Here is a 26716-nt window from a genome sequence, read left to right on the forward strand (position 1 = left end):
GCACTCCCGAGCGCCTTCTGCTCCTCGCTCTCCTCCTTTGCCGGCTGGTCACTGGAGCGGGGCGGGTGAGGTCGCCATCTTGGACGCTCTGGGGTTGGCGGTGCAGTCTCTTGGTCCCTCCACCCCCTGCTACGCCCTGTCTCTGCCATTGGTCCCTATAACATGCCCCTTTTTCCTCGGCAGCGCAGCGGGCACGCCGAAGGTGCGCCGAAGTTGCGCCTAAGTTAAGCCCGTCTGCGCCCGTCCGCGACGGGCCGGGACCAGGGGCCATGGACTCTGCCTCTCTGCAGGTGTACACCTCCGCTCAACTGCACTCCTATAAACTTGCTCAGCCTCTTGCACCCTCACTACTGCTACACTTGGACACGCTTAGCATCCTAGTTTCAGACCCTCCCCCCTTGCTTGATCCTTCTGTTTCGCCTGTTTCTATTTCTCCCAATTCCGCCTCTGCTTTTTTATTTAACACTCGGTCTGCTGTGAAACATCAACTGGAATTATTTAACCTTTTGCACACTGAGTCCCCTGATTTTCTGTTTCTCACCGAAACTTGGTTTTCGTCCGACTCTCTTCCTGACGTCCTGGCCATCCTCCCCTCCACCTATTACGCCCTCCGGTCGGATCGCCCTGACGGCAAGATGGGTGGCGGTGTGGCCATGATAGCTCGTTCCAGCTTACAGTTTCAGCTTCTCCCTCACTCACCTATATCCAATGTGGACTTTCTGGTTGCTCGTTCACTCAATCTCCCTGTCCCTCTCACGGTTGTCCTTATGTACCGCCCTCCCCAGCACATGCCCTTGTTCGTTGCCACCCTTCAGGAACTCCTCGCAACACTTGTGGTTAACAATTCTTCGGTTCTCCTGTTGGGGGATTTTAATTTCTGGCCAGGTGACGCAAAGGAGGATTTGTCCTCCAAGGATTTTTCGGCTACTCTTCAGTGCCTTAATTTTCATGCCCATGTCACCGGCCCTACCCATGTCCAGGGTCATACACTTGACCAGATTTGGTCTTTAAGTTGTACGCTTTCTCCCCCTAGCATTTCTCCCTGCACCTGGTCTGATCACTCTCTTATTTCCTTTTCCATCACTCTTGGTGCTCCTGATAGGCCCTCCCTACCCAAAAACCTTGTTGTCCGAAATTGGAATCGGGTTGACTTAAACTCTCTTTCTCTCTCTCTTGCTTCTTCCACTCCTGATCTTTCTGAACTCCCTCTGGACTCTCAAGCTGAAGCGCTTAACACCTGGCTGTCCTCCTCTTGCGACCAGGTCGCTCCGCTTAGGAAAACTAAGGCCGTTCGTCCCTATGACCCTCATAAGTGGTTTAATACCAAGCTCAAAGCGTTGAAATTAGATCTGAGACGCTCTGAGCGTCATTGGAGACGAAATTACTGCCCCGCTCTTCGGGCCCAATATAAACATCTCCTCCTGGAATACAAGCGTGTCGTCCTCCTGGCCAAAACAAATTACTTTTCTGAGAAAGTGGCCCTCTCTGCCAATAAATCCAAGGAGATTTTCTCCTTGGTCAAAGATCTGGCGTTCTCGAATCGTACCAATTCCACTCTTATCCCTTCTCAAGACCTCTGCTCTTCGCTCAATGATTTCTTCATCGAGAAGATTATCAAGATTAAAGCTAACATCCCCCTGCTCCCTCCCCCTACCCCCACTTCCTCTTTTTCGGTTCTTTCTTCTTCTTTTGATTCTTTTCCCCCTATTTCTTTAGACACATTTCTTACTTTGCTCGCTAAGATCAAGTCAGGCTCTCCAGCCGACTGTGCACCGGCCCGGATTCTAAGAGCTCTATTTACTAATTGTCCTTCTCCCCCTCTTTCTTTCCTCAATGCTTCTCTTGCCTTGGGCTTAGTCCCTTCTTTCTTTAAATCCGCTATTGTTCTGCCCATTTTAAAAAAACCTGGCCTTGACCCTTCACTTCCCTCTAATTTCAGGCCTATTTCCCTTCTTCCCTATCTTGGCAAGGTCTTAGAGAGCTATGTCACCTCTTGCCTCTCTGCTTACATTGAGGAGAACCAAGTCCTGGCCTCTCATCAGGCAGGCTTCCGTCGAGGCCACTCCACTGAGTCAGTGGTTTTGGCTGTCCTCGATGAGCTGAAATCTAAGGTTGATTCTTCTCTTCCTCAAGCCCTGGTTCTCCTTGATCTATCCGCTGCGTTTGACACGGTCGACCATTCCATCCTTCTTGACCGTGTCAGCGCGGCGGGCATTCGGGGCCTTGCTTTCTCTTGGCTTGCCTCCTTTCTTTCTGGCCGCTCTCAGGCTGTTCACTTGTCTGGTTTCTCTGCTCCCACCCGCTTGGTTTCCTGTGGTGTTCCCCAAGGCTCCTCTCTTTCTCCTCTGCTATTTAATCTTTACATTTACCCTCTTATCTCTGCTCTTCTTGCTCAGGGGGTCTCCGTGTACAACTACGCCGACGACCTCCAGCTTGTCTTTGATCTTTCTTCTTCACCTCTGTCTTTCTCTAAATTTCGCTCTACTTTGGTCTTTATCTCGGATTGGATGAGCTCTAACCATCTCAAGCTTAACCCGGACAAGACCGAGTTGGTCTTGACGGGCGGCTCATCCAGTCCTTGGTCTGCTGCTTTTTGGCCCCCCTCCTTCGGCCCTCTCCCCACTCCTGTCTCTTCAGTCAGAACTCTGGGTATTCAGGTCAGCCATGATCTCTCCATGCATGCACAAATTAGTTCTGTTGTTTCCTCTTGTTTTCTATCCCTTCGGCTTATTCGAAAGATCTCCCGCTTCTTTTCTTCAGATGCACTCAAAATCATCATTACGGCTCCGATTACCTCCCGTCTTGATTACGGGAATAGCTTGTATGTGGGCATTCCAGCCTACGAATCTCGCCGCTTGCAAGCTATTCAGAACCAGGCCGCCCGTCTCATTTTCCACCTTCCCAAAACTCATCATATCACTCCCGTCCTCAGGTCTCTTCATTGGCTCCCTGTTCTTCAGCGATCTCTTTTCAAAATGGGTTGTCTGGTTTTCTTGACTCTTGCCCGATCTGCCCCTGTATTCATATGTTCCCTTATCTCTTCTCACACCCCTGCTCGCACTCTCCGGTCTTCTTCTTTGGCCCTTCTTAATGTCCCCCGCTTCCGCAAATCCAGAACTGGAGGCACACGCTTTTCTGTTTTGGCCCCCCGCTTCTGGAATAGTCTTCCCCTTTCCATGCGATCCATTCCCATTTACTCCCATTTTCGTAAAGCTTTGAAAACTTTTCTGTTCTCTCAGGCGTACTCCTGCTAATCCCTTCGGGCTGCCTCTGTGACTGCTGTTCTTGCTACCAGCGCCAGGAAGCCGCTTGGCCGCAGTGCGCTTAATCAAATACTTTTTTAATTTCATTTCATAAGGTTGGTATTCCTCAGGGTCCAGCGACCCCGCCAATTACTCCCAGATTCCTAGCCCGTAAGAATAGAGTTCAGGCTCAGGACTGGACAGCATGGCTCCAGTGGGCGCCAGCGTCAGACGTCGCCCCTCCGGCTTCATGTCGGGTGAGGATGGAGCAGGCCCAACGATGCAGCTAAGGAGCGTCGACCTCTGGACCGTCATCGGTAAAGGTCAGGATGGTACAACCAGCACCAATCCGGACCATCTGTGGATCCCTGGGGCCCGACTAGTGCCAGGCTGAAGGTGCCGGCGTGAATCCAGAAGGGCCCCGTTTGAACCCACGGGGCCCGGAGGCGCGCCGGCAGGTATGGGCCACCCACATATGAGGTGTATGGCCTCATTAAATTCTCTAAGTTGTGTAGGCGTTTCTCCGGCTCCGGGAAACTCGGGGAGGCACAAAGCCAACCACAGAGCTGATGCTGGGCCTCAAGTGGTGATACTCACTCGTCGGCCTATTGGATTTTTTTAATTCGAAGCATGCTTAAACGTCTTTCTTTTTGCGGGACTTTGAATGGTTTGATGACTTAGAATGCAACGGCAACCTTTGGCTTTGCGACCGCTCCCAAAACCTTCCTCTCGACTGGGACTGCGATAGCAGCAGCGTCGCACATCGAGCCGCCAGAAGCTTGAGGGATCGCTCCTTCTAGGCCTTCGGGTGCATTTTCGGGGCAGGCCTTGGGTCGTGGTCCCGGTCAAGGCACCACAGGCAAACAACATGTGGGTCTGTCACCAACATGTGTCGGTGACAGGTGCCACAGGGCTTTAAACAAGCCTTCTTCAAAGACATTTCTGCCACACCAGGAGGTAAAATGTCAAAATGACACTGCCAAAACAGTGAAAAAAAATAGTCAAGAAATGACTAAGTGGTATCTCTTACTGAATCTGCGCTGGCTGGAGGGGAAATAAAAGAACTGATGTCAGCAGGCCTGGGTGGCACCTCTGTAGGCACCACAAACGTCACTTCCGGAGCGAGCGAAAACAATAACGCCACGTGGAGCCGAACAATACCACTTAAGGGCAAGCAGGGGTAATTCTCACGAAAAAGTTCAGGATCCTGTCTGACACCTGGGGATAATTCTAAGGTAAAGAATCTGCGGCTAGAAGTCTCTTAACAGATTTTACCTCAGTCTATGCTACTATAAAACAATCAACTCCACACAGCTCAACTGTTTCACACACTACTATACTCTATGTAACTCCACTATACCACACTCTACTACATTGTAATCCCCTCTCCAACATTTTAGTGCGATCTATAATCCTTCACTCCACTGTACAACACTATACTATACTGTATGCCACTGTAGAACACTCTAGTCCACTATATAACACTGTACACAACTCTTTGTATACCAACTGCAACTCACTTAACTCCCCTCAACTCTGGAACAGTACTCCACTGTACGCCACTCAATGCCATTGTGCTCTATAACACTGTATGCCAATCCACTGTACCACACTCTACAACACTGTACTGTACACCACTCCACTCTACAAAAATCAACTAGACTGCATGCCACTCTACTGTAATGTAATCTACATCACTTTTCAATACTGTACCACTCCCCACTACACTCTACTATACAACACGGTATTCCAGTTTCTGACACTTTACTCCACCATATGCTAAACCACTTCATTCTACTGCACTCCACGCCACTGTAGTCTACGACACACCTCTCCCCTCTAATACACTTTACTCCACTCCACACTACCCCACTCTAGTGTACTCCACTCTACTGCACTTCATCCCATTCTATGCCACTATGCCTATAAACATATCCCTGGTGCCTAGTGGGATTCCCCCCCTCCCCAGGGGCAGATAAGGCGCCTCTGCCCCAATCTGCCTCTTGGGGGTGAGAGGGGGCAGAAAGACTAGCAATTTTGTTTGTGGGGTGGGAGCATTGGCATGCCCATTCTTGGTGGCGGGGGCAGATAAGGGACTATTGACCCCATCTGCCTCCCGGGGGGGGGAGGGGGGGGCAGAAACACTGTGTCACATTTTTTGGGGGGTGGGGGCATTGGCATATCCATTCTGGGCAGCCCTCACCCCTATGTTTTAAGAAAAAACAATCCCTAGTGAGCTTTCTGCCCCCGTCCCGGGAGTAGATATGGGGCTATTGCCTCCATCTGCCTCCTGGGGAGGCAGAAAGACTGTGGAATTTTTGGGGGGGTAGAGGCATTGGCATGCCATTTTGGGCAGCCCCTACGTATAAAAAAACATTCCCTGGTGCTAGTGGGCTTTTTGCCTCATCAAGGACTATTGCCCCCCTCTGCCTCCTGGGAGGAGGTGGGAGGGGGGCAGAAAGACTGTGGAATTTTTGGGGCGGAGGTGGGGACATTGGCATGCGCATTTTGGGTAGTCCCCACATAAAAAAAATCCCTGTGCCTAGTGTGCAATCCGCCCCCCTGGGTGGCAGATCAGGGGCTACTGCACCCATCTGGCTCTCAGAGGGTTGGGGGGGCAGAATGACTGTGGAATGTTTGGGACGGGTGGGGTATTGGCATGCCAATTTAGGGCAACCCCCACCCCTATAGACATAAAATAAATCCCTGGTGCCTAGTGTGCTGTCTGCCCCCCCCCTCCACCCCCCAGGGGGGGACAGATCGGAGGCTGGTGCCCCATCTGCCTCCCAGTGGGGCAGAAAGACTGTGGAATTTGTTTTGGGGGGTAGGGGTATTGGTATGCCCATGTTGGGCTGCCCCCACACCTACAGGCATAAAACAAAAAATCTGTGGTGCTTGGTGTACGTTCAGCCTCTCCGGGGGGAGGGGCAGATCGGGGGGCAGAAAGACTGATCTGTCCCAAAATATGGGGGGGAACAAAAGCCCTTGCCCAAAGGGCCGCTCCCCCCTCCACGGTGCCTAGTGGCTCAATCCCTGCTTAGGGATCGCCCTCCCCAAGCAGGGATACACACAATATACAATTTATATAAATAGTATCTGAAAGAAACACATTAGTTAGATTCCTCACCTTAGAATATCCCCAGACGTCAGACTGGATCCGGAAGATTTTTCGTCAGCAATACCCCTTGCGCGTCGCTAGGCGTCGTCTGCGGCTCCGCGTCCGTCGTCGGCGTCGTGCGCCGGAATGACGTCGTCGGAGTACTTAGACGACGCCCTCGCGCGCTGACGTCAGTTCTTCTTTTTTCCGCGCCAGTAAGCGCAGATCCGGGAGAGCTACCCCTTTAGTCAATTTTTGACTAACTTTTTGATCCTTTTTGATCCTGCCTCGACTCCGGTGCCGGTAGGATGCCTGGTTTCAAAGCCTGTACGGACTGTAACCGCTTGATGTCGGTTACGGACCATCACCGCCGGTGCCTTTATTGCTTGGGCCTCGATCACGACGCGGCGTCGTGCTCGGACTGCAAGGCCCTGACCTCGAAGGCTAGACGGGAGCGGTCCCGTAAGCTTCTCGAGATTCGCCACTCGGCTCCGCGCGCCTCTCGATCCCGGTCCAGGAGGAGGTCCAAGGATCGGTCGCGGAGCCGCAGCCGACGTCACCATCGGTCGTCGGGATCCAAGTCTTCGGGTAAGTCGAAGCATTCCAAGAAGTCCAAGAGGCGACACCGCTCTTCGGACTCCCCTCGCCGGTCGCGCGACTCGGCCGAGGGTCAGGGTGGTTCCACCCCCGCGGCTCCGGCGGAGCCGCAGGCGCCGCGCACGTCCCAATACCCTCCGGTCCCTGGGACTGACGCGACGCCGGAGGAAGTCAGTGCCTTCCTCTCGGCCATGAGGAATCTGGCTCCGCCGTCAACGCCCGCTGGTGCGCCTTCGGGCCCCGCGGACCCGACTGGGCTGCCTTGCCTGCCGGTGGCTCCGGCCCCGGCGCCGTTGACGGCTCCGGCCTCGACGCCGCAAGCGCCCGTGGGACCCGTTCTCGAGTCCCCGTTGACGCCGGTCGACCTCGTCACGCCTCCTCCGCCGGCGTCGACACCGGTACCACCCCCGACTCGGTTCAGTCCCACTCCGCGATCGGCGCCGCTAGAGACACATTATGTCTACCGCCCGGCTCCGTTACTTTCTCCTCTACACCAGGAGTCGGATGATGGGGACAACTGGGAGGGATCCGAGGATCCTATGGCCGTTCAGGCTCAACTGTCCCAGGACTGGGCAGATGAACTGGGGGAGACCAGTGGCCTGGATACCTCTCCAGACACTGGATTTGTCTCTCCTCCGACTGTGGCTTCGGAGGAGGGCGCTGCTTTCTCTTTGGTGCTGCGCAAGGCGGCCGCAGCCCTTGGGCTCGAGCTGCCTGCCATGGCTGTGAGGACTAACGTCCTTACTGAGGTGCTTCAGTCTGCAGCAAGCTCCACTGAGCCTCTGCTGCAATTCAATGAGGCCCTCATTGACGTTCTGCAGGGCACCTGGTCCAAGCCCTCCACAGTTCCTCCTATGGACAGGAACGTCGCCAGGCGCCACCGCCCTGCTCCGGGCGACCCCAGTTTTCTGTCCCAACACCCTACCCCTGAGAGCCTGGTTATCCAGGCCTCCACCTCCCAATCCTCTTTCCCGACCACCCCGCCGGATCGGGATTCCAAGAGACTTGAACAGTTTGGCAAGAAGCTGTTCTCCTCCCTTAGTCTGGGCCTGCGGTCTTTGAACACCGCTTGTCTCTTGGACCGTTATTCCCACTCTCTGTGGGATGCGGTGGAGGACGCGCTGCCCCTGTGTCCGGAGGAGGTCCGGACACGACTTACCCAGGCTCTGGCCGATGGGAGGGATGCCGCGCGACATGCTATACGATGTGGGCTTGACACCACGGACTCGCCGGGTAGGGCCATTTCTACCACAGTGGCGCTTAAGACGTCACGCCTGGCTGCGGTCCACGTCATTTTCGGGCGATGTCCAGAGCACTCTCATGGACATGCCCTTTGATGGCACTCGCCTTTTTGGCGACAAAGCGGACAGTGCGCTGAATCGCTTTAAGGACTCCCGGGCTACGGCCAAGTCCTTGGGCCTCTCGGCCCCGCGGTCGCAAACTTCCGCCTTTCGCCCCTTTCGTGGCCAAGGAAGGGGTGCCTCCTCACGTGCGCCTAGCCACCATCCGCAGAACCAACCTGCGCGCGGTCGCGGACGTGGTTTCCGCCGAGGCGGTTCTGGAGGACGACGAGGTCAGCCCACATCCACCCCGGCAGCATCCGCCTCAAAGCCTTCCTAGTCCGTGCTTTCAGGCCCATTCCACGCCAGTGGGCGGCAGAGTTCGCCATCACCTGCTCCACTGGCGGTCCATCACATCGGACAGGTGGGTGCTGCAAATCGTCCGAAGGGGCTACTCCCTCCCCTTCGAGACGACCCCTCCAGCCATGCCACCGCAGCACCACCGTATCTCGGGGGATCATTTGAATCTTCTCCACGAGGAAGTTTCGGCCCTCTTGGCCAAGGGGGCCGTCGAGCGCGTTCCGAGCCCAGAAGTAGGTCGTGGTTGTTATTCCCACTACTTTCTGGTTCCCAAGAAGGGCAAAGGGGGCCTACGCCTTATCTTGGACCTCCGGAACGTCAATACCTTCCTCCGGAAGGAAAGGTTCAAGATGTTAACTTTGGCTCAGGTTCTAGCTGCCCTAGACCCCGGAGACTGGATGGTAGCGTTGGACTTGCAGGACGCATATTTCCACATTCCTGTCCTGCCGGCCCACTGGCGTTACCTGCGGTTCACGGTGGGCCCAGAGCACTTTCAGTTTACCGGGCTCCCCTTCGGCCTCACCAGTGCCCCTCGGGTGTTCACGAACGTGATGGCGGTGGTCGCAGCTCATCTGCGCAGATCAGGGGTTCCAGTCTTCCCCTATCTCGACGACTGGTTGTTGAAGGCGGGCTCGCCCCAGGCAGTCGTCTCCCACCTCCAGACTACGGCGGATCTCCTGCATTTGCTGGGATTTTCCATCAACGTGCCGAAGTCACACCTGAGCCCCTCTCAAAAGCTCCTCTTCATCGGAGCGGTTCTCGATTCGGCGCAGTTCCGGGTCCATCCACCGGAACAGCGGGTCCGGGATATACAGGCCCTGATTCCCATCTTTCGGCCTCTATCCTGGGTCTCGGTCAGGCTAGTGTTGCGGCTTCTGGGGCTGATGGCCTCCTGCATCCTACTAGTGCATCACGCCAGGCGGCGCATGCGGGCTCTGCAGTGGGACCTGAAGTTTCAGTGGGCCCAGCATCACGGCAACCTGTCCGACCATGTCTTGATCTCGGAGGGCACTGCACAGCAGTTGCAGTGGTGGCTCACGGACCGCGATTGGGTCAAGGGCAAGAGTCTCTCCCTTCCCCAACCGGAGCATGTCGTAGTGACGGATGCGTCCCTCCTGGGATGGGGTGGCCATATGGGAGAGGCGGAGATCAGAGGCCTCTGGTCTCCGGCGGAGTCTCGTCTCCACATCAACCTGTTGGAGTTGAGAGCGATCTGACTTGCACTGAAAGCCTTCCTTCCCTCTGTCAGGGGAAGTGTCGTGCAGGTGTTCACGGACAACACCACCGCCATGTGGTATTGCAACAAACAGGGCGGGGTGGGGTCGTGGACCCTTTGTCAGGAGGCTCTGCGCCTCTGGACATGGCTGGAACACCAGGGCGTCACCCTGGTGGTTCAACATCTGGCGGGCTCTCTGAACGCCAGAGCAGACGAACTCAGCCGCCGGTGCATGATGGATCACGAATGGCGTCTGAACTCCGAAGTGGCGCAAGGTCTCTTTCAGCAGTGGGGAGAGCCTTGGTTAGATCTATTCGCCACCGAAGAGAACGCGCAATGTCAGCAGCTCTGCGCGTTGGAATTTCCAAGGCGGCACTCGCTCGGCGACGCTTTTCGTCACGAGTGGAGTTGCGGTCTGTTGTACGCCTTTCCGACAATACCACTTCTGCCCAGAGTGCTGAAGAAGATCAGGCACGACCGGGCCCAAGTTATCTTGGTGGCTCCGGATTGGGCACGAAGGTACTGGCATCCCGAGCTACTCAGTATGCTGACCGATCCTCCGATACGTCTGCCCCTTCGGGAGGATCTTCTGTCGCAGCAGCAGGGGACGGTCCTCCACCCGAACCTGTCCAGCCTCCACCTCCATGCGTGGAGATTGAGCGGCGGCAGTTGATGCCATTTGACTTGCCTCCTGAAGTCTGTGATATCATTCTGGCAGCCAGGCGTCCCTCCACAAAGACGGTATACGCCTGCCGGTGGAACAAATTTGTGGCATGGTGCACAGCAAAGGCTGTGGATCCCCTTTCCGCCCCTCTTTCTGAGGTTCTCCTCTTTCTTCTTTCTTTGGCCCGGCAGGGCTCTGCCCTGGGCACTCTAAAAGGTTATCTTGCTGCCATCTCTGCCTTCTTGCGGCTTCCTGATCAGCCTTCTCTTTTCAAGTCCCCTGTAGTTACACGCTTTCTAAAAGGCATTACTCACACGTTCCATCCTGTCCCTTTTGTAATGCCTCAGTGGGACTTGAATCTTGTCTTGACATTCCTGATGTGCGCTCCCTTCGAGCCTCTTCACAATTGTCCTCTTCGTCTTCTGACTCTTAAGACTGCTTTTCTGGTAGCCATCACCTCGGCTAGACGGGTGAGTGAGCTCCAGGCTTTATCTTCAAAGCCTCCTTTTCTGGCTGTTCATCCGGACAAGGTGGTCCTTCGGCCTCGTCCCTCCTTTCTTCCGAAAGTGGTGACTCCATTTCATCTTGGGCAGTCTGTCACCTTGCCCACCTTCTTTCCGCCTCCGCATCCTTCCAAAGAGGAAGAGAGGCTCCACTGTCTGGACCCAAAACGTGCGCTCTCCTTTTATCTGGACCGCACAAAGCAGTTCCGGGTGGACGACCAACTTTTCGTTGGATACGTGGGTGCTAAGAAGGGGAAAGCGGTGCACAAACGGACCATCTCTCGGTGGGTCGTTTTGTGCATCAAAATTTGTTACCCCTTGGCAAAAAAGGACCCTCCTGTTGGGCTGCGCGCCCCCTCCACTCGGGCCACAGCGGCTACTACTGCTTTGGGACGGGGTGTCCCTTTGCAGGACATCTGTCAGGCGGCGACGTGGGCTTCGCTACACACGTTTGCCAGGCATTATTGCCTTGACAGCCAAGTCCGGAGGGATGGCTTCTTTGGCCGTTCTGTCCTCCAGGACTTTCTGGTGTGATCTTGGTTCGCAGACCCACCACCGGGGATGGTATTGCTTGGGTATCTATTCTAAGGTGAGGAATCTAACTAACGTGTTTCTTTCAGATGAACAAGTTACTTACCTTCGGTAACGATGTATCTGTAAGAAACATTAGTTAGTTAGATTCCTCACCGACCCACCCATCCTCCCCGTTCTGCGAACTGACATCTAGGGTTAAGGTTATCCTTTTCAGGCCCCTAGATTTTATTTTTGGCACCAGTGTCGGTCTTTGCATGGCTCTGCGTTCCTGGCGCGGAAAGCTATGTACAAGAACTGACGTCAGCGCGCGAGGGCGGCGTCTAAGTACTCCGACGACGTCATTCCGTCGCACGACGCCGACGACGGACGCGGAGCCGCAGACGACGCCTAGCGACGCGCAAGGGGTATTGCTGACGAAAAATCTTCCGGATCCAGTCTGACGCCTGGGGATATTCTAAGGTGAGGAATCTAACTAACTAATGTTTCTTACAGATACATCGTTACCGAAGGTAAGTAACTTGTTCTTTAATGCTATTTTTGAACTGGAAAAGCACTATAATTATACTAATTTTGCATTGTTTAATAATATACAATAAAGAATCTACTTCTTCTAAATCCAACAATATGCCATTATTGACTTTATCCTAAATATATAGAAAAGAAGTTATAAGACTTTCTTGTCTGTAAGTCAAAATTCCAGCCTTACTGCAGTCTTACCTCATTGGTCAGAGTTAACAGGATTAGGCAGGCTGCTTTGATAAAGTGACAAGTGGCTCACCAGGGAAGAGGCTATCTACTAGAAAGAGCTCTGCTACACAGGAATGCTGGAGCAGGGATGAGGGGTCGTAAAGCATGAAGCTTCAAAGGAGGAATAGGACAGGCAGGGAATGATAGGTCTACCTACTCCTATCGCCTCTGGCCCAGCCAGATAGGATGCTTAAGGAAGGAATCTGCAGATGTTAGGGGTGGAGAGCTGTGCAAATGAGCCATACTGAAAGTTTGTTTATGTAGCTCTGCTGAGATTTGTGGGAAGGAATAGTGCTTTCTGGGAGAAGATTATGCCACACTTTGGAGGAAGTGGTTATGCTCTGGGGTGTTGCCTTGCACCTCATTGGACAGAAGTGCTCTCCTGCTTGACCCCAGAGAACATTGAATGAATATGTGAGAGGTGCAGAGCCTCTTAGATCTGCTGTTTGAAACTAAGAGAAGAAGAACTGTCATGCTACACAGTTGGTTTGCACCACCAAGCCCTGCATTCTGACTGGCTGTGCCTGCTGCACAATTTGGAACTACAGCCCTGTGGATGTATTTTGCTTCAAACAGATTTAAGAGAGAACTCCCTGGAAGCTACAGGATAACAGAGTTCACTGCATCAACTCCAACAAGAGTCCCCTGCCTGAAGAGCATCCAGTGGACTTGTAAGGGTTTTTGCCATGTGCTTTGTGGGAATTGTGGTCCTAAACTTTCAAGGACCATCTTGAAGCTTCCAGACCCTTGGATTGTGTTTTGGACCCTTTGGATCCTCAAGAGGAATTCCAGGAAGAAGTTCCAGAAGCTTGGAGAAGTTTAGGCAGCTTTGGAAAAAAGCTTCATACGGTGACTAAGTACTAGAAAGTGTTTATTCTTTAACAATTCATATATCCAGTTCTCAACACTGGATATTTGTCGTTTTGGTGTTATTTTAAAGATAAAAATATTTCCTATTTTTATAAATTGATGTGGGATTTTTTATTGTGGGTTGTGTATTACTTATTTACTGAATTTGTGTTTTTAAATGCTTTACATACCTGCCTTCTAAGTTAAGTCTGCCTACTCACAGCCACGCTACCAAGGTTTGAGCATTGGAATTATTTAAGACCTATAGCAGACCCTAGACTGGGTTGGTGGCCTTATTGCCTGTGGCGGGTGTCTACTTACCACTACTAATAACGCACCTTCCAACATTCTTGATCTGGAAATCAAGACTGTTCACTCATATATACAAATGAAACTATTTCGCAAAAAGACGGCTTGCAAAAGTGTGCTTCATTCTGCGAGCAATCACTCCAAAAAATTGGATTAACAGCATCTCCTATAGGGAAATTATTAGGGGCAGTAACAATGTAGCGTTTGAGAAAGAGAAACTAACTATGATTGAGCATTTTCGCTCACACAGCTACAATCCTAGAGTTCTCCAAGCAGTGTCTACAAAAGTGGACAATGTAAAGAGAGAATCACTATTGATGGTTAGGAGGAAAACCCCTGCTGAAACAGAACCGATAAGATTTATCACCATTAACAGTAAGCAGGCCAAAATGTTAGAAAGGTGCTGCATAAACACTTGCATGCGCTTCAAACTAATCAGACAATAGGTAAATATGTGACAGACCATCCAGGGATCGCCTTTAGGAGGTCCCTGAAGGACATGCTTTGCAGGAATATGGTTTCCACAACAGAAAGTGGGCAAGAGCCAATCGGATCTGTTTGGTTTAGAACCTGTGATAACTGTGAGGTCTGTAAATCCAGCAAACATGTAGTGTACTTAGCTATACCAGGCACTGACCGTGAATTCAAAATTTCTAAAGGTCTCACCTGTAGCTCAGACTACTGTGTCTATGTTTTGAAGTGCCCATGCAATCTCTACTATATTGTTAGCACTATGCACAGGTGAGGGAACGTGTGTTGGAACACATGCGTGCTAGTATGCAGCATGACAAACAGTACCCAAGACACTACAGGGAGTACCATGCTTGGGACAGATTCTTTAAATAAAAGTTTGTGAAAACGTACCTGCCTGCGGAGTGGTGTCCTTGAATTAGAGGCATCTTGGGTGAATATATGACGTGGCGGCCTCAGCCGCGGAGGATGCACCACCTATTGGAAATATGGTAACAGGACTGCTCGGTTGTTATCTTTCAGCCGGGAACAGCGCAGAGCAGGCTTGGATTTCGGAAGCTGCGCATCATGCCTGGGGCCCACTGCAGGGCTGTTAAATGGATATTGCAAATCGGGAACAAAATTGTTGGCAACGTGAACGGACCCCTCCCACGGGGAGAAATTAAACCACAACTACCAGCATGCAGCTCACAGGAGAGCGCATGCAAAGACTGGTCATTGATTGGTTGTGGTGTTTCGTCACGTGTTGAACTGTACCCCATGAGGAAGGAGCTTGTGGCTCCGAAACGTGTTGAGGAGAAGATGTAATCGGACATGATGTGCAGCTTTCTTAAATAAATGTTTGTGGAAACGTACCTGCCTGCGGAGTGGCGTCCTTGAATTAGAGGCATCTTGGAGATATATATATATATACTTCCTGTTTAATTAAACTAAAAGATGGACTAATTTCCTGTTTAATTGAAATAAAAGGTGGACTAAAAGGAACCTTAGTTGTTTGCCGCATTTGTCTCCTGGGATCCATGATGAAGGGATGCTTTTCCCGAAACGAGTCGGATCAATGCTTTGAAGGGGGCGTGCATTGATCTCCGCTTACCTGGCAGGGCCCTTTATCCTATCTGCCTGGGAGTGCTAGCCACGTGGGTGTTTCCTCTCTTTGCATAAATGTGTGGCTTTAACCCGGCCCTAAACCTTATACTATTTCAAAGTTTTTTTATAAGACAACAGCTTCATCAAAGTAATCCTTTAGAGACAGATAAAACTGTCCAGTAGGGGCACTCAGCCCAAATACCACACATACACTCAAATCAATATGTGATGTATATATGTTCAATACAACTGAGAAATAGCAATCACTAGTCACATAAAAGTAATGATAAAAACAGTGCCATCACAATTTTGCTTGTGTTGAAATGATCAGTTTTTTTAAAAAAATCTAGAAGTTGTTGTGTCACCATGTATATTTGTAACTACATTCTGCAGAATACATCTTAACAAGCAGGAAGGGTAATATGTATAAATAGCAACATAGTAAAAGAACTCACTGACCGTGAGCAAGACTCGGAGGAGTTGAAACGCGTAGGTGTTTGCTACGCTTTAATAAATATAAGTGGCAAAATCTTACCAGAGACTGGAATGCAGCGTTTCTTTCATCGAGTAGTGAAAGTGTATGTGTGTGTATGTATGTATGTATGAATGTATGTATATATACTCACGGCCCGACGGACTCTTGCTCTTGGGGCTGGAACGTATGCGAGGACTCGAGGAAGGCCTGTGGACACTTACTTGACCGGACCCCTTCTATCGGACACATCACGTCGAGTCCCACACAGCACCAGTCCATTGCAACGAATATTCCAACATAGGTTCCCCGCGCAACATCTTCCCAAGGGGAACTCTGGAAGTTGTAATCAGCACCAGGCTACTACTGTCGGGTGATCACTTGACCCGGGGTGAACAGTGCTTGCACCAATTGGAATGCTACGGGACTAATTTAAACGTTGATGTGACAGCATCCGGACAATTGCGGCATCTGAGGAAGGCTATTCAAAGCCGAAATACATTATGCCCAGCAAAAGGTCCAATAAAGTGCTTCCAGAGGAGATTCCCCATGTGGCCTCTTCCTTCCTGGTTCAGGAGGGTTTTGTGGGATGTGGGAGATATATATATATATATACATATATATCTCACATTACCCCTGTCTCTTTCTTTTAATTGTGGCGTGTGTTCAGGTGTGAGATCCCAACAAACATCCATCCATCCATCCATCCCCTGGTGCTAAAGTTATTAGCCAACCCAAAATCGCCCTTCCTATTGAAACTCTAAAAGACCAGAAGAACACAGGAAATAAAGAGGCAGAAGAAGGCTGCTATTAATTAAAGCAGAACTATTGCTGATAAAGACTTAAATCATTTTGATGTTGACTGGAACTTCTGAGCTGATTTTGCAACAAGGAGCAGGTATGCCCATCTTCAATGATTCAATTTTCTGGGAAGTGTTACAGATGTCACATATTTCAGAATGGAAAAACGCGTAGGGTCTAGTGACTAAAAAAGTGTTTCTATCAACCTACATCCTTAGGTAGTGTTAAAATCTACCTAGGAGCTACATTTTAGGGTTCTTGTTCTGATCTAGATAAAATGTGAAGGGCTTTTGATCATATCCAGGCTGTGAATTTTTATGTTATGCACCTGAAACAGGAATTGGGAAAAATACAAGCAATACAATTTCATGTTGGACGCAGAATTTGAAAAACACTTGAAGAAGGAATGCAGGGTACTTTGATAACTCTCTTTAAGTGGAAAGCCATGTAGGGTTGCCAAAGAGGAGGCACCATAGTCAGCACCTTCCAGCCTTTTATTCCCTTGTAAAGGAGCATCTAGATCCTTATGCTTTGTGTGTTTTAGTCATAGAAGTAGGTGAAACACTTGCCACAGATTTGTTTCCAGATGAAGATGCTCCTTGTAACTTTGTATAACCATTATATTTGGGTTTTTTTCTGGGATTTTTCTTAAGGCAACAAGTTTTGCAAGGCCAAGAGAGTGTTTAGACCTATGAGATACTGCAGCTATGGTAGAGAGAGAAAAATGGCAAGTGAAAAAGTAAACGTAAGCTTTCTACAATATATTTTACCGGAGGCCCCTAGCCTGACAGTACGGAACGATTCACATTATGTGTATCTATGAAATACAAAACTATAAAAATATTTGTTACTATCAATTACATTGCACACTTCATTAAGGAACAGGAGACAGCACAGTAATAAAAACTAATGGGCGGAGAGTTTTCTAATGGAAAGCAAAAGTAGAAACTTCCATTAATAAAAATAAAGATAGAGGTGGTAAAACTTGTTCAGCATTAGGATTCCCAATAGTGAGCTGACAAGGATTGGGCAGCATTAATGACAAAAGTCAAAAAACTGTGCTTTAATTCAGCCACCAATGTACTAACCATACAAAGAAATTAACTGGGAACATTTGTAAGGGTCAGCAAAATCCTGAGCCTGACATTCAGTAATCCTCCATTACAGAGGAAATAAGATATGGAGTTAGAGCATTTGGCACTGATAAAAGGAAAATAGGAAAGATGGCATAGTGGCAGTTAAGTTGTATTCCATAATGAGAAATGTGCACTTATATTTACTATAGCGTCCTACAGAAAGAGGTGGCAGATATTCAAAAAGTAGGAATAGGCTTGCAATACATAAGCCAATTTAAAAGTAGTAAACAATTTAATCTGAATTTAGTACACACATTTACATCACCTTCACAGTTTAGCAGAAATAAAAAGGCATCAATGAGTCCTCTAAGTAAGTGTGTTGCTGTCCTTACCTCACCCTTCACAGCTGCTGGCTCCAATGCTCTGCTGATGCAGCACCCCAGCACAGGTGTCTTGGGCGAAGGAGACAAAGCAATGCTCTCCAGCTTGTTAAACATTTCGGACTCCGTCCCTCCTTCCCACACTCTGTGGCTCACCACATTCCACTGTCCTCTTCTGGACCTGCAGCACAGAAAAGTACCAAGATTATTTCAACAATTTCATGCTCTCTTTTTCTGATGTTCTAATTGCCTGGGGGAGATTAAGAACCAACAGCAGTGCTCTGGCAGGCTTTCTAGAGATCAGTGGAAGCATGAATGTCACTCTGACCTGCATTGGTGGAAGGACAACCCCCTCTCAAGGTGGGTCAACCAGTCACTCCTCTAAAAATACAAGATCCAGTGGTGGTGAACACCTCCTTGCTGAACTGAGGAGAACATCTGGGTGAGATGATGGCGCGTGGCCTTTGGTCTACATCAGAGAAGCGTCTGCACAAAAATGTGCAGGAGCTGTGGGTAGTCTGCCTTGCCATGAATCAATTATTACTTTGGAAAGCATAATACAATGTCCTAACATAGTCATCAAATTAACTGGACAACGTGAAATGCAAAAAGATCAAAAGAAACACAGACAGCAACATGAACTAGTGGGCAACAAGATACAAAAGAAACGCGTTACTTACCTGTAACAGCAGTTATCCAGTATTGGTGTCTTTCATAGATTCACATGTCTGAATCATTCCCCGTCGTCGAGACGGGAGCCTCCGGTACATAAAAAAGTAATGTCCTATAGACATACATAGAGAAAAATAGGCCTAAGGGCCTCCCCTTAGTAGCCTATCCTAGTCCTTATGTAAAAAGGACTAAACTCTTAGAGCCAGCCAATCAGCTGTCGCCTCCCTCTAGAACCTTCCTGGCAGGAGCCTCAGTCCCTCAGATTTTCGTACGCACCAAGCTAGGTAGGCGTAATATAGTTAGAGAGAGACGTGAGTCCTTCCAGGGGAGGCGGGAGGGTTGCATGTGAATCTATGAAAGACACCAATACTGGATAACTGCTGTTACAGGTAAGTAACGCGTTTCTTATCCAGTATTAGGGGTGTCTTTCATAGATTCACATGCCTGAATCAGAGTAGTCAGCAATACATTATGCACATTTCTGATGTAACATGCCATATAGTTATTTTAGATAATACACATATTATCATATCAGTTTGAAACATTGGCATACGTCAAAACAGTAAATCAGCAAAAGATGTGCATACCAGGATGGCGGGATGTTGGAAGGCTCACCTCACTGGAATAGATGGCGAAGCACCGCCTGGCCCACTGTCGCATCCTTCGTAAGTTCGGCATCCAGGCAGTAGTGTCTGGAGAAGGTGTGCGGTGACTTCCACGTCGCCGCTCTACAGATGTCCAAAATCGGCACTCCAGCGAACAGCGCTGCTGATGTGGACATCGCTCTGGTGGAGTGCGCTTCCACCCTGTCTCTTAAAGGCCGTCCGGCCCCGTCATGGCAGAATGCTATCGCTGAGGAGATCCACCGTGAGATGCTCTGTTTTGTTAGAGGCATACCCAACCTTGGCCTACTGTAGGCCACAAATAGCTGTGATGACTTCCTGAAGCTCTTTGTTTTGTCTATGTAAAACTTAAGACACCTTTTGAGGTCCAGAGAGTGGAGCGTCTTTTCTGCTGCCGTGGTAGGGTTTGCAAAGAAGGAACGTAGAACCACCGGCTCGTTGAGGTGAAAGTCTGAAGGCACTTTCAGTATGAACTTGGGATTTGTCCTCAGCACCACCCTGTCCTGTTTGAACTGCATGAAGGGTTCCTGAATGGAGAGAGCTTGTAGCTCGCTGACTCTCCTGGCAGATGTTAGAGCGAGCAGCAGAGCCGTTTTCCATGAGATGTACTTGATGGAAGCTCGATGAATGGGCTCAAAAGGGTGCTTCATGAGTTGGTTAAGGACCAAGTTGAGGTGCCACGTCGGTGGGACCCGTCTAGGCCTTGGGAAGGACCTATATAGTCCCTTGAGGAACTGTTTGATAAGCCTACTGGACCAGAGAGACGGGCCTTTGTAAGTCCTGGTAAAACGTGAAATGGCTGCCGGATGCACCTTTATGGATGCATGCGCCAAACCTGACTGTGCCAAGTGTAGTAGATATGGCAATATCTGTTCAGGTGTGATATGGAGTGGTTTCAGGCCTTTCTCTAAACACCATACGCAGAAGCGTTTCCATTTGAGAGAGTAGGTTTTGTTGGTACTATCCGCCCTCGCTTTTGCCAGCACGTCCCTGCAGTCCTGCGGGATGTTTAAATGACAGAACTCTCTGTGCTCAGGAGCCAGGCCGATAACCTGAGCAATTGCAGGTTCGGGAATTGCACCTGTCCGTTGGACATTGTCAGCAGGTTCGGGTGCTGTTTCAGACGAATCGGTGTCCTGATGGAGAGGCGATGAAGGTCCGAGAACCAGTGCTGCCTCGGCCAGAACGGGGCAATTAGGATCAGGGTACAAGGCTCCGCCTTCATCTTTCTGAGGACCCTGGAAATCATCGGGAACGGCGGAAAAGCGTACGCAAATACGCTGAACCAGCCTATGGAAAAGGCATTTCCGAGTGACCTTGGTTGGGGATGCCAGCTTGCGTAGTTTGGGCATTTGGCATTCTCCTTGGTGGCAAACAGGTCGATTCCTGGGACTCCCCATTCTGAGAATATGTGCGTTAGCGTATTCTCGTCGAGCTCCCATTCGTGGGAGAGGGATTTCTGTCTGCTTAGGGCGTCTGCGATGGTGTTGTCCTTGCCCGGGACATAGTCCGCTCTGAGAGTGATCCCATGGAGAGCAAGCCAGTTCCAGATCTTTTGCGATTCGCGTGATAGAGTGAGCGAACGCGTTCCTCCCTGTTTGTTGAGATAGTGCATCGTCGTGGTGTTCTCCGTTCTGACGAGCACCTGGGAGTTCTGGATGCGTGGTAAAAAGGCTTGTAGCGCTAGATACACAGCCCTCAACTCCAGAAGATTGATATGGAGATGCTGCTCCTGATCTGACCATTTGCCGCTTACTCGGAGGTCCTGAAGGACAGCTCCCCAGCCCGCCAGAGATGCATCGGTGGTGATCACCAGCGGCGCTGCTGGAAGCAGGAATGGCAGTCCCATAGACAGATTCCTGTAATCCTTCCACCATTCGAGGCTCTTGGATATTCGCGGTGTTATCCTCACAATGTCTTCGAACGAACCCGTACTCTGAGTCCATTGGTTCGTGAGGGCTTCTTGCAATGGACGCATCCGAAGTCTGCAGTGAGGGATGAGGAGTATACAAGAAGACATCATTCCTAGGAGTGATTTGAAGGTGCGAACCCTTAGGGACTTCCTTGATGCCACCGCCGTGGCCAGAGATATTATCTTGTTTTTTCTTTCTTCTGAAGGAAATGCCCTCGCGCATTCCGTATTCAGGGTCGCCCCGAGGAAGGTGATGCTTCTTGTTGGGGACATATAGGATTTCTGAAGATTGAGAGTCAATCCTAGATGTTGGAAAAGATTGGTACAGGCGTTGGAGGATTTGGTTGCGCCTGCAGCTGTCGGTGCCTTTACCAGCCAGTCGTCGAGGTAGGGGAAGACATGGTGACCCATTTGACGCAGGAAAGCTGCCACAGGTGAAAGGCACTTCGTGAAAATCCGCAGAGCGGATTTGAGGCCAAACGGCAGGACCTTGAATTGGTAGTGCTGTCCTGCCACCTCGAAACGTAGAAACTTTCTGTGCCCCCCTGAGTATCGGGATGTGATAGTATGCATCCTGAAGATCCAAGGATGTCATGAAATCTCCTTTTTCTAGAATGCCTAGTATTTCTTGGAGCGTCACCATCCTGAACGACTGACTCTTCAGGAAAGAGTTGAGTGCCCTGAGATCTAGAATGGGCCTCCACTTCTTTTCCTTCTTGCGTATAAGAAAGAAGCGGGAGTAGAATCCTTTCTCCCTCTGAGCCGATGGAACCCGCTCGATCGCTCCTTTCTTCAACATCTCCGATATTTCCCGGAGTAGCAGTCGCAGATGTTTGTGTGGGAACCTGCGGGGAGGGGTTGCAGGTGGTATGGTGGTAAATTCTAGGGAATGGCCGAATCTTAGTAGTTGGAGTACCCATCGATCCGTGGTGATGAGGCGCCAATTTTCCAGGAAATGGGTCAATTTTCCTCCAATCTTTGATGAGGGAGATAGTAGCTGGACTGGCTGGAGTAACTGGTCACTGGCGTCCGCCGGTGCCCCTCTTCTGGTTCTTACCCCTGAAGTTAGATCTTCCATAAGAAGACTGCCGACCTTGTTGCTGCTTCTGCTGGTACTGGGTCTTATTCTGGAAGGAATACGAGGACCTATTCTGGTAGTATCCTCTGTAGGAGGACTGGCCTCTAGATTTGTGCCCCGAAAGGACTGATTCCTTGCCTGCAAGGTTCCCAGCGCTCTAGCCGTATCAGTGTCCTTCTTGATAGTTTGGAGCGCCTCGTCAATTTTATCTCCGAAAAGATGTTGTCCGTCGAAGGGCATGTCCAGCACCTTCGTCTGCACTTCCTGCCTGAACGATGTTGCCTTCAGCCATCCCTGACGACGCAGGACTGCAGCCCCAGCCAGTTGACGAAAACCTGTCATGGCCACATCTATGGCACAATCAATGATCTCGGCCGCCGAGGTTTGGCCCTCAGAAAGTAGTGCCTTGACTCCTGAACTGCGCTTGGCAGCTCCGCTAAATATGGGGTTATATCCTCCCAAAGTTGGCGGTTATAACGCCCTAACAGGGCTATGGAGTTGGCCACCTTGATGGTCATTGCCGAAGTGGTCGAAAACCTTTTGCCAATTGTGTCCAACTTTCTGCCCTCCTTGTCTGGTGGGGCTGACAGAGGAGAGGAAGGGTTACGAGAATTCTTCTGGGCCGCCTGGGTCACGACCGAATCCGGTTTCGGGTGTCCAATAAGGCAAGCCGGCGCCGTGGATGGAGCCTTGTACTTTTTATCCAGGCGTGGAACAACCGCAGGTACGGAGGCCGGCGTCAGCATTAGCTTCTTTCCCTGGTCCCAGAGAAAGTCAATAATTGGGATTGACTTAGTCGTCTTCTTCGTCTGCTCCTTGAAGTCATGCAAGAAGCATTCAGTCTCCGTCGATTCCATGACCATATGAAACCGCGTCGCTGCTCGTTCAACTATCTTATGAAAACCGCCGATATCCACTGGCGGTGAATCAGCTTGGCGCGGTTGTGGGGAAGCTGGGGAGGATGCCACATACTCCTCCTCCTCATCCTGGTCCGTCTGGTCTTCCTGGACCTCCCCCTCTTCCATCTCCTCAGCCTCCTCATCTGATGACTCTATCACCTGAGGTGGCAGTTTCTCGTGGCAGACCTGAGTAGCTGGTCGTGTTTGCTTTGGGGCTGTCGTTGGTGGATTTGTAGTAGGCACCGGGCCCCCTGTGTCCAGTGCTGGCGATTCCGGGAAACGTTGCTTGTAGTCCCGGATAAGGTATTTGAGGTCATTAACAATTGACAGGGGAAGGCATACCATCGGGGTGACCTCCGTGCGAACCTGTTCCCGTACGGGGCGTTCCTGGCCGCTCATCTCCTCCTGTTCTTCGTCCATGCTCTGACATTTGACGTGCAGTTCAGAAGGGGAAGTAGCCTGATCAAAAAGTTCTTCTTCCGACTCCTCACTCTGAAGAATCTCCATAGGCAAATTGGTTTGCACCTTACTTGGAGACGTTGTTTCCGGTGTAATCTGTGTTCTGGTCAGTTTGCCAGATCCAGAACCATGTACAGGATCCCCTGCAGTCTTCCGTGCTGTTGGTAACGGTGGTAGGGCCATAGACGACATTCCTACTAGTTCGGATTTCTTCCATGGCTCAGAAATACCCATGGACGACGACAACGTTCCCGTCGACGATACCGTCGTCGACGGCATGGCCTTCGTCGATGGTGTCCCCGTCGACGATGTTTTCCTCGTCGACGATGTCTTCGTCGACGATGCGCTCGTCAACGATTCATTTGACGTCGACGCCTTCGTCGTCGATGCCTTCGACGTCGACATATTCGTCGTCGATGCCTTCGTCGTCGATGCCTTAGTCGTCGACGCCCTCGTCGTCGACGTCTTCGTCGTCGACTCTTCCGTCGACGGGGGGCTCCTCATCGACAATGTCGTCGTCGACGGGACAATCTTCGTCGTCGACGACGGTTTTAGCAGTATAACAGACGAGATAGGTGTACCTGCTGACGACGATGAAGGGGTGGTCGTCGTCGACGAGAAGACTGACGACGCGGTCGTTGTTGACACAGTTGTCGTCGCTGTGGAGACATGACCTGGTGCCCTTTTTTGCGCTGAGGAAGGTGTCGCAATCTTGCTGGCCGACATGGTAGGCTTTTTAAAACTCAGAGAGTCCTTGTCAGACACTGAAGATTTTGAAGATCTTGCCTCTGAAGACTTCTTGTGTGTCTTCATAGGAGGAGCGTCTGAGGGGCCAGGAGACGTTACTCTCGGCCTCTTCAGGGAGACTTCAGAGGTTCTGGAGAAGCTTCCCTCTGAGGATACCACACTCTCCCTGTCCTTAAGCCTGTCCAGCCAGATAAGCAGACGACCCTCTCTGTCCCTCAAGGTCTTGTGAGGGAAAGACCTACATATTTTACAGTCCTTGGGCACGTGGTCAGGATAAAGGCAATATAGGCAGAGGTCATGCTTGTCGTCCACATGTAGCCTCTTCTTCCCACATGAAGAGCAGGCCCTGAAAAGGGCTTTCTTCTGGGATTCAGACATGCCAGGAGTTTTAGAAGAAATAAACACTCACTGCAGTAATAAGTGGCCTGAAGTGGTCTGCGTTCAAGTCCTTGAAGAAATAAGTCACTTAAAAAGTGAACAATCTGGTTTGAAGGAAATCCTGAGGAGAACTCAGGCTGGAGACTCCCTAGCACAACGTGCGGTAGAAAATCTGAGGGACTGAGGCTCCTGCCAGGAAGGTTCTAGAGGGAGGCGACAGCTGATTGGCTGGCTCTAAGAGTTTGGTCCTTTTTACATAAGGACTAGGATAGGCTACTAAGGAGAGGCCCTTAGGCCTATTTTTCTCTATGTATGTCTATAGGACATTACTTTTTTATGTACCGGAGGCTCCCGTCTCGACGACGGGGAATGATTCAGGCATGTGAATCTATGAAAGACACCCCTAATACTGGATAACAATGATTTAATTATATTTGGACACTTAAAATAATCTAAACGCAGATAGACACAACAGGCTTCATGAAAAACGCAATGTATACTACATCAAACATATATCAATAAAAAGTAAGAGAACCACCAGATATGGCAAGCTTGTCTGCAAGATAAGCAGGGGTGCTGGACATGATGGCTTTGTAAATTATGCAGCTAGTTTTGAAGATGGTGCGGGCAGGCAAGGGTAGTCAACTGAGTTACATCAGGCTAGGGGTGTTGTGATTATATTTCTTCAGACCCTGGATGAGACGTGCTGTGGCTGTAGGATGCTCCGAGGGGTGCCCGTGTGTAGTCAGGGTGGCCATGGAGTAGGGCATTACCATCACCCAGATGTGACAGTATAAGATCTTGAACAGTAGTTCTGAGGTCACTTTCTTTAACAGCGAGAGCTGATGCCAGGCCATCTTCGTTATTTTGGGACTGTGTTCCTTGAGTGTGAGGGTGGTGTCCAGGGTGAATCCAAGTGACATGGCATTTGGTGAAAGTTGGTGTTTGACACCATTGTGGTTCAAGTCACTGAGCCAGGCTTGTATGCTATCTTGGCAATTTACAGGAATTCCTTCTGTGTTGGGTTGAGCTTCACGTAGACACTGGGCATTCAGGCCCTAGTGAAGTTCAAGCAGTGTTTGAGGGATTGGGTGTCTGAAACTATCGGAGACTTGTAGAGTTGTTTATCATTACCATATTGGTGAATCTTGATGCTGTTATCTGTCAGCATAGCACAAAGTGGCTCCAAAGCAACAAAGGTTAACAATGACAGGAGACAGGATGGAACCTTGTGGGACTGCACAGGTAACATGGATCGTTTGTGATCTGGAGGTGCCAATGTGAACAAAATGGTGTCAGCTAGAAAGGTAGGAGGAGATGGTTGCAGGGGAAAGAGGTCTGTTTGCCTGGCATCTTCTTTTAAAGACAGTGGTGGGCGAACCAAGTGGTGTCACCTCCTGTAGAGACAGATGCTGGGAAAAGCAGTCATGTCACTTCAGTCTGAGAAGGAAGCAGAGAAAACTGCTGTGATAAAAACAAGAGCATCTATGGCCTGCACTGGGGACTATATTGCTAAAGTGAAGATAAAATTAGCTCTGGTCCCAGCCTGATGTGTGTGATTGATATACAAGATGAATTACAGCCATTGCAATGATCATACTGCATATTGTAATTTATTTATTGCAAAGTGTTGTACGAGTTACTTACCTTCGGTAATGATGTATCTGGCAGAGACGTTGTCTAGCCTCAGATTCCTTAACTTAGAATATCCCCAGGCGTCAGACTGGATCTGGAAAAGTTTTGCAGCAGCACCTCTGCGTGCCTGGGGACGGCGCCACACGACCCCACCCTGACTTCGTCCACGTACGCGACGTCAGCGAGGTCATATAAGTCCCTGCCGGTGCGCTGACGGCAGTTTTCTTCGGAGAAACATTTCTGCGGCACAGCGTGGAGCCACCAACAAAACTGTGAAAGTATGGGATCAGTGTGCGAAGGAGAAAAAATCCGTAAGGCAAAGAAATCGGATGGTGCATAACACCATCATAAAGGACAGTATCAGACACTGTCTATTTGCAAACCAAAAAGTAAAGGATAGAACAACGCTCTAAGAAACAACCCCGCAAATGGAAGTGGGGATCCTCCCCAGAGGCTGAGTAACAAGGGAAGAATATCCCGACAGACAAAGACAGACTGTTATTACAAAGTAGAACTGTGTCGGCCAACAATGGCGGAGCACAGGAAGAACAACAATCTACTGCGAGAAGGCATTACAAGAATGGCACTTCCCCAATAGCAATGGAAAGCTGAAACACAGCCCAGCAGAT

General features: G+C 50.2%; 1 protein-coding gene across 4 annotated transcripts in view; it reads right to left on the reverse strand.

Moving 5' to 3' along the window:
• The window catches only part of POLG (DNA polymerase gamma, catalytic subunit), an 862381-nt gene that overhangs the window by 125918 nt on the left and 709747 nt on the right, over window positions 1-26716 (reverse strand). For all 4 annotated transcript variants that reach the window (XM_085644442.1, XM_085644444.1, XM_085644443.1 and 1 more), the window contains one exon: window positions 17697-17865. In XM_085644442.1, coding sequence (XP_085500568.1) covers window positions 17697-17865 — 169 coding nt within the window. The remainder of the gene's footprint in view (window positions 1-17696; window positions 17866-26716) is intronic.

This window comes from Triturus cristatus, chromosome 3_1, assembly GCF_964204655.1.
Source record: "Triturus cristatus chromosome 3_1, aTriCri1.1, whole genome shotgun sequence".
Lineage (NCBI taxonomy): Eukaryota > Metazoa > Chordata > Amphibia > Caudata > Salamandridae > Triturus > Triturus cristatus.